The sequence below is a fragment of the Jaculus jaculus genome, chromosome 2 (assembly GCF_020740685.1).
Source record: "Jaculus jaculus isolate mJacJac1 chromosome 2, mJacJac1.mat.Y.cur, whole genome shotgun sequence".
Taxonomy (NCBI): domain Eukaryota; kingdom Metazoa; phylum Chordata; class Mammalia; order Rodentia; family Dipodidae; genus Jaculus; species Jaculus jaculus.
The window spans coordinates 166,896,519-166,904,137 of record NC_059103.1 but is presented as its reverse complement, the minus strand read 5'-3'; the positions used below and the strand labels follow the sequence as shown (position 1 = coordinate 166,904,137).

The 7,619-nt window shown below is 41.1% G+C and overlaps 1 protein-coding gene across 1 annotated transcript; it reads left to right on the top strand.

The window, feature by feature from the left end:
• Window positions 1-1,740: 1,740 nt before the first annotated feature.
• LOC101601530 (cytochrome b-c1 complex subunit 7) lies at window positions 1,741-6,554 on the top strand. Its single transcript, XM_004656946.2, has 4 exons — window positions 1,741-1,824; window positions 4,241-4,312; window positions 5,592-5,758; window positions 6,393-6,554. Exons 1-4 carry the CDS (start codon window positions 1,806-1,808, stop codon window positions 6,468-6,470), a joined length of 336 nt encoding a protein of 111 aa, XP_004657003.1. The 5' UTR covers window positions 1,741-1,805; the 3' UTR covers window positions 6,471-6,554.
• Window positions 6,555-7,619: the final 1,065 nt, after the last annotated feature.

The window sequence follows — 7,619 nt, the reverse complement described above, 5'->3', positions numbered from 1 at the left end:
TTGCCTGCAAAGTCTAATAACCCAGGTTCAATTCCTTGGTACCCACATAAAGCCAGATGCACAAAGTGGTGCATGCATGTGGATTTTGTTTGCAGCAGCTGGAGGTCCTGGCATGCCAATTCTCTGTGTCTCTTTTCTCTCTAATTGTAAATAAATAAAAAGTTTTTTTTAAAAAAAAAAACACCTTGTACAATAAATGTGTATATGAATAAATGAATATAATTAAATTCTCATGTTGTGGTCTCAATTAATATTAGAAATAATTTTTTACAATTCTCTATTTCAGCATTTTTTTTAAAAATGCTTTATAACTTCATTTTACAAAGTGATATGTTTCATTGGAAATGATTTATTGATATTGTATATTGGGTACATACATTCTGGTAGAGCTTTCTTACAAGTGCCTGGTGACTTAGTTCCTGTTTAGTTCATCCATATTCTACCTCCTTAGGAAAACTGTCAGTCTTGCCAACTCCCCAATTTCTGTCCCTAGATTTTTATGCCTTCATATGCTGAGCATTGGACTTTGCAAGTGGACAAAGCTGTGTAGTTGGCCCTTGTTTAAAATTAAATGCAGGTTTTGAAATACTTGTTAAGATTTAATATTTTCAGTTTTTGAAAAAGTCTCACTTTGTAGTCTAGACTGGCTCCAAATTCACATCAATCCTTCTGCCTCAGCCTCCCAAGTGCTACCACAACACCCAGCTTAGACTTAATGTTTTTACATCGTTTCTGGTCGAATCTCCCATTAAAATAGTCTGATACAGATCTTCAGTTGGATAATGTGAATTGTGTAGCATATGGTCCTATGTTCTGCAAAAATATGGATTCTCCTTAGACAAGTGAGTCAATCATTCTTTTTTGTTTTTCAAGGCAGGGTCTCACTAGAGCAGGCTGACCTATAGCCCCAGGCTGGCCTCAGATGCCAGAGTACACAGTACTTCACCTGACTAAATTAGTCAATTTTTCTGAAGCTCAACTTCCTCTTATAGTTCCTGTTAACTATAGTACTTACATCATTGATTTAGAATTAAATGAGAATACACCTTCCATATTTGAAGAAATGCATTTCTATCAAATATGCATACTTATTTTTAAAATAATACAGTATAACAGCTATTTGTATATTGCACTTTTTTTTTTTTTTTTTTGATTTTTGAGGTAGGGTCTCACTCTGGTCCAGGCTGGCCTGGAATTAACTCTGTAGTCTCAGGGTGGCCTCAAACTCATGGCATCCTCCTACCACCTCTGCCTCTCAAGTGCTGGGATTAAAGGCGTGCGCCACCACGCCCGGCTTGTATATTGCACTTTATACTAGATATTAAAATAATCTAGAGGTAATTTAAAGTATGCACAAAATGTGTGTAGATCATATAGCAATGGCACACCATTTTATACAAGGAATTTGAATATCCAAGGATATCCAATGGGTTCTAGAACCAACCTCCCCTACCTACCCTGTTTCCATACTGAGGAGCGGTGTGCCTGAAAAGTGTGTAGCCTAATTGCCCGCCTTCAACCAATGGCTCCATTAGTACCGTCCAAGCTCTCTTGGACAGTGACTCACAGGACCTTGTCTCCTAATCTGTCACTATTTTCCCCACTGTCATGGAGAAACCCATTTGCAACAGGGCTTGCAAAATGCGGCCCACTCTTGCTGCCTTGGCCTCTTCCAGGTAAATGGAGACTGGCGTCAGAGCTGCGCCTGCGCGGAAGCCCTCCCGACGGGACGCAAAGCGCCTGCGCATGACCCTGCGCGTCCTCTAGGACTTACCCAGAAGGCCCCGCTTCTCCTTCGGGTCAAAATGGCTGGCAGGTCTGCTGGTGAGTAACGGGGTCCTCCCCGGTGGACATCGCGGCGCGGGTCTGTTTTCGCAGCGGCTTGCTCCCTTTCTGCCCTCACTAAGTGACCGGATTCTCGCGGAGGGGAAAGTGGCGGCCAGTCCTTCGAGAAGGACGGGGCTCGTGGGCCCAGGACCTGGGCGGTGAAGGTGCCCGCGGTGGCCTGCCAGAAAGCCCTGGGCGCCGGCGGCCGGGGCTCCGCAACCTTCCCTCCTCCCCGAGGACGAGGCGCGGGGATGACTTCCTGCGAGCAGGGCTGCCCTCGGCCTTGGCTGGACGGGTCCTGCGTGAGGTTTCTCCTGCCCGCTGTGACAGGCCAGGTGGTGTGCAGAACTGGGACCTGAGCCCTCATTCCGCACCCCGCTCTGCTCTCATCTATAGGCAGCCAGCCAGCGGACGGGCCTCTGGAACATGAACAACTTCTGTAGATCGGGCGGGGGGGGGCTGTGTTTATTATGGGCACTGCGATGAACAGTTATCATGGAATAAATAGAATGCCAGAATATTTTAAACAAAACGTGCATCTCTCCTAGTGTTCCCCTTGACGTCTGTATAGAGCGTCTGCCCTCTGGCGGTATAAATTGGAATAGCTTTTCTAAAAATCCAGGTTTCCTCCCTTCCAGGTCCCCACCAACTGAAACCATTAGGAAACAGTATTAATTGCCAGATAAATCTGCTAACCTAAGTGACATTTGAGGAGTGAGCAAGACATTTTAGATTTCATTATTTTTCAGCCTGTCACGATGGTGCACGCGTATAGCCCCACTTGGTAACCTGAAGCAGGAGGTTTAAGAGTTAGGCAGAGAGAAGACTCAGTTGTTTCACTAGTTGAAAAATATTCAGATGTTACCGTACTTTGGGGGCCAGAGACGCCTATCTTAGTGACTCTGGATTGGATCACTTCTGGAAGCTTGCAATATAATTGTAGCAATCGATATATTGCAGGTAAACTAATGTGGGTAAAGCAAACCAGTATAGTGCTTGGCATCTTCTGAAGTGAATGACTGTTATTATCATAATCAATGTAAATGTGAACAACTTGACCCCTACAAGTATGTGTCTAGGTTCTTGAATATTCATTTGTTTATCACCTTAAAGCTTTTTTTTTTTTTTTTTTTTTTTTGCTTGTTTGTGTTTTTTCGAGGTAGGGTTTCACTCCAGCCCAGGCTGACCTGGAATTCACTATGTAGTCTCAGGGTGGCCTCGAACTTATGGCGATCCTCCTACCTCAGCCTCCCAAGTGTTGGGATTAAAGATGTGCACCACCACACCTGGTTCTTAAAAGCAATTTTATACATGGTTCTTAATTTCTAAAATTAGTCAGTCTGTACTCTACCAGGGTATAGGACTCAGAAGGAGTAAGAGTGAGAGGCAAGTTTGCTTTTCTTCCTTGATGAAGAACTAGCTCTAGACAGAATGTTAATAGAAAACTTAAAATTGCTTCACCTTTTTGAGGGTAGCACATGACTCCTGTAAATGCCAGGCACTGCCATGCTATCCTTAGCCCCTGCTGGGTTACCCATCAGGCTCAACTTTGTTCCCCAAAGAGTTGTGGGAATTTGTTGTGTGTTGTCTTGTGTGGAGCCTTGTGTATGTTAGGCATGAGTTCTACCAGAGAGCTATCCCCTTGTGTTTCAGGGTTTATTTAGTTATTGTGCAGTGCTGGGAATTATACTCAGAGCCTTAGGCATGCACTCTACTACTGAGCACCCTTCCCCGCCCCTAGAGTTTTTAACACAGGGCCTGGAACTCACAATCATACTGCCTCCGACTGCTGAGTTTTGGGATTAGAGTTATGGCCCACTATACCTGGTCCCTTAAAGATTTTTAACATGGCCTATTTCTCCTTATCCATGTCCAAATATTCCTTTGGAGAATTTCTGCTTGGAAGGAGGAAAATGGTATCTTTTACTAATATTTACAGATTCATAACTGATGGTATAAAATCTTCTCAAATATATTTTTTTGAGGATGATGAAGTAAAATTATGATAATGCAGACTAAAAGTTCCCTAAAATGGGGTTGTCAGTTCTCACCACCCTCGTTTTCATACACCTTTTTTTTTTTCTCAATTAAACATGATAGAAATGTTCCAAGTCCCTTTCCTGTATTCTGTCCCTTCAGTTCTGATGGCAGCAGGTGACATAAAGTCATGAGATGTTAGGCTTTGAGATCGTGATGTGGCAGGAATGACACCTGAGGGATCTTGGGGCTCACCTTTTTCTCCTATGACTTGTCACATGATGTTTTAGCTCCACCGACTTTTGTAACTATCTGAAGTGTAGAGAGCAGAGTTTTTAAACGGAAAAATCTTTCCTAATTTTATAAAAAGGTAACTATAAGAGTACTAGTTGCCTTCCTGTCATTGTGTAACAATGAGCTGTGTGATTATCACCAGTTTCAGCATCAGGCCGGTGGCTGGACGGTATTCGAAAATGGTACTACAATGCTGCAGGATTCAATAAACTGGGTGAGTGTGCCTTCTGTTTGCCCTTCTCCCTCTTCTCTTCCTTCTTCCTTATATCCCTCCCCCTTATTGTCCTCCTGAGTGGCATCATGGTTCCAAAAATACTTTGTTTCAGTATATGTCAGATTTAAAAGTACACTACCTTTTAAAATATTTATTTATTTGCGAGCAGAGAGATAGAAGAGAGACAGAGAGAATGGGTATACCAGGGCCTGTAGCCATTGCAAACAAACTTTAGATGCATGTGCTACTTTGTACATCTGGCTTTATGTGAGTACTGGGGAATCAAACCAAGATGTTAGGCCCACTGAGCCATCTCTCTGCCCACACACACACATCACTTTTTTTTGGAGCAGGGTCTCACTCAACGCAGGCTGGCCTGAAACCCACCTGGTAGCTCGGTGTGATACTTCTGCCTCAGCCTCCCAAGTGCCGAGATTATAGGTGTGAGCCACCAAACCCAGCATTTATTATTAGGTTTTTATCTTTTTGAGAAAAGGGATTAACTCCACTGAATATTTGATCTCACATATTTATAGTGATATGATTTATGAATTTATTTAGAACATTGTACTTTGCCATAAACTTCATCTTTCAGTATTGAAACCTAATGAAAGCATCATTAAGTGTATAGTTCCTTAGTATACTGTCATTTCAAGATCTTTACTATCTTGATCTCAGATTGGAAATATAGATATGGTCTGTTCATGTGTGTTCAAGGCTAAGATAAACATTTTAAATACTTTTTTAAACTGATTTAGATGAAATGTGAATTTTGTAGTAGTGGTTTTAAGAGACCTGTATGTATTTTTTCAAGAAATAACTCATGGGTGAAATGATTTTGGTTTCTATCATAGCTAATGATTTAAACTCTTGCTGTTTCACCCAGGTCTTTTTAAAAATGTATTTTATTTATTTATAAGCAGAGAGAGAGAATGGGTGTGCCAGGGCCTCCTGCCACTGCAAACAAAGTCATGTACATGTGCCACTTTGTGCATGTGGCTTTACCTGGGTACTAGAGAATCAAAGTGGAACTTTCAGGCTTTGCACACAGGCGCTTTTAGCCACTGAGCCATCTTTCACCTGAGTCTTAAAAGACATTTTCCTTTTGTAAAGTCTCAGGTTATGGTAGCCATGCCTATAATTTCAACATTGGGGAGGCTGAGGCAGGAGAATGGCCAACATGTACTATATAGCCAAACCCTGTCAAAAGCAAAACAGACAAAAAGCCTGTAGTTCTTGAAATCCATGTTCAAACTATTTCTCTTACTTTCTGTCACAGGGTTAATGCGAGATGATACAATATATGAGGATGAAGATGTGAAAGAAGCCATAAGGCGGCTTCCTGAGAAGCTGTATAATGACAGGATGTTTCGCATTAAGAGGGCACTGGACCTGTCACTGAGGCATCAGATTTTGCCTCGGGAGCAGTGGACAAAATATGAGGAGGTAGAACTGCTTTTGTGTGTCTGACAGTGTTGGCCATTAATATTAGAACAGGAGAGATAACACATCCATTTGTGGAGTACTTTAGAGTTCTCAGAGTTATGTCAGCATTGTTTTAGAGAAAACCATATTCAGACTTAGAGGTGAAGTGACTTCCAGAATCATTAAGTAAGTTTCTGATATACAAGACCAGGACTAGAATGCAGGTCTTCTGCCTCTTTAGCCATTGTTCTCCCTATACTCTGCTTCCTGCCCAGATGGAAAGATTTTTACGCATGTGAAGCCCACTTAGAGGTCCTCTACTCCTGGGAAGGACTTCTATAGTAAACTGCATTGAAACCACGCAAAAGCCTGTAGTAGTTTGTTTCTCCCCTGAGAGCTCCCTCTCAAAACCTGCCAAGGTAACTTAGCCAATATCTTTGTGCACTTTTAACATTTAAAAAGAACATAGTATATTGAATATATTTTCTTTTTATATGTTTTTTCTTTATTAAAAAAATTAAATCATCCCCTCACCACTCTCCCTTGTTCCCCCTCCTTCCCTAGAGAGAATACATTTTCTTAAGTTGCAAACAAAAGTAATTCATTACAATTCTTTTGTGATTTAAGACCTAGTATTCTTTTCTTTATTCTTTAGGATAAATTCTACCTTGAACCATATCTGAAAGAGGTTATTCAGGAAAGAAAAGAGAGAGAAGAATGGGCAAAGAAGTAATCTTGTAATTGAGATTTACAGGTGCATCTGTATTTTTATGAAGTTGGTTAAATCTGAACCACAATAAATGTCTATTGTAATCATTGTTGGAATTTTTGAATTCTAAATCTAATTCTGATTACTGAATTCACTTGTTTGTCAAAATGTTTTTCAAACTTACGGGATATTTTTAGTTGATTCTTAACTGCTTCTTGGAGATCAGAGAGGCCACTTTGTTCTTTTCCCATTGGCTGGATAACCTGTCAGCTTTCTAAAGGATATAGCATTACACTACACTGGATAGTCACCTTTAGATTGCCTTTGGAGGTTAGCAAGACACTAGGAAGTTGCATCAAGGCCTAACCTGCAGGTGTGAGAGGAGGTAAGAAGTTAGTGCCAGTGGCTACTTTGCTAGTAGTGAGCACTAATCAAAGAGCCTTCAGCATCAAGGTTGCTCATTGCCTCCCACCTACATTTATTGTGCAGCCCGCCATTTAGAAAAATCTTGTGCAGGGATCCTGGTCTGTGCCCATGTGCTAATGCTTAGGTTAGGAATCAAAAAATGCACCGTGGGAATATAGGCAAAAATACAAAGACAAATTAACATTTTAAAGTGTTACTTTATGGTTTGGATACTAGACAGTAAGAAGTTCTAAGATTGTAGGCTATTTTTTAAAATACAAGTTAGAATCATTCAACATCAGTTCTACTCATGAATTGTGAAGTGCTTTCTTCGGTTGGGAGAGCTAGAACTGCAGTGGTCAGGGCAGGTGCAGTATGCCTACTGTGTGCAGTGTCCACGCCTCTGCTGTGTGCAGGAAGAATGTCTACTTGGGATCATGCTTTGAAGGACAAAATGAAAGAGTGTGAACAAGTTTTGTATTCACAGGACAATCACAATGTATTGGTATGTGTTTTGTTTTCCTTTTACAGTGTTGGCCTTTGCAACATCCCTAATGCCTCTTTCATAGCCAGACTGCTAGCATGGTGACACACACCTTAATTCTGATACTTAGGAAGCAGAGGCAGGAAGACTGAATTTGAGTCCAGCTTAGACTGTATAAGTGAAACCCCATTAAAAGCTACAGTGTCATATTAATAACTGTTGCTAAAATATGAGAAAGTTTATTAAAGTTCCTGGGAAATCATCATTATTTTCTTTTTTTAAAT

Coding starts and splice junctions, on each gene's coding strand:
- LOC101601530 (XM_004656946.2), top strand. Junction 4,313..5,591: donor TGCAGGATTCAATAAACTGG/GTGAGTGTGCCT, acceptor TTTCTGTCACAG/GGTTAATGCGAGATGATACA. Junction 5,759..6,392: donor AGTGGACAAAATATGAGGAG/GTAGAACTGCTT, acceptor TTTATTCTTTAG/GATAAATTCTACCTTGAACC.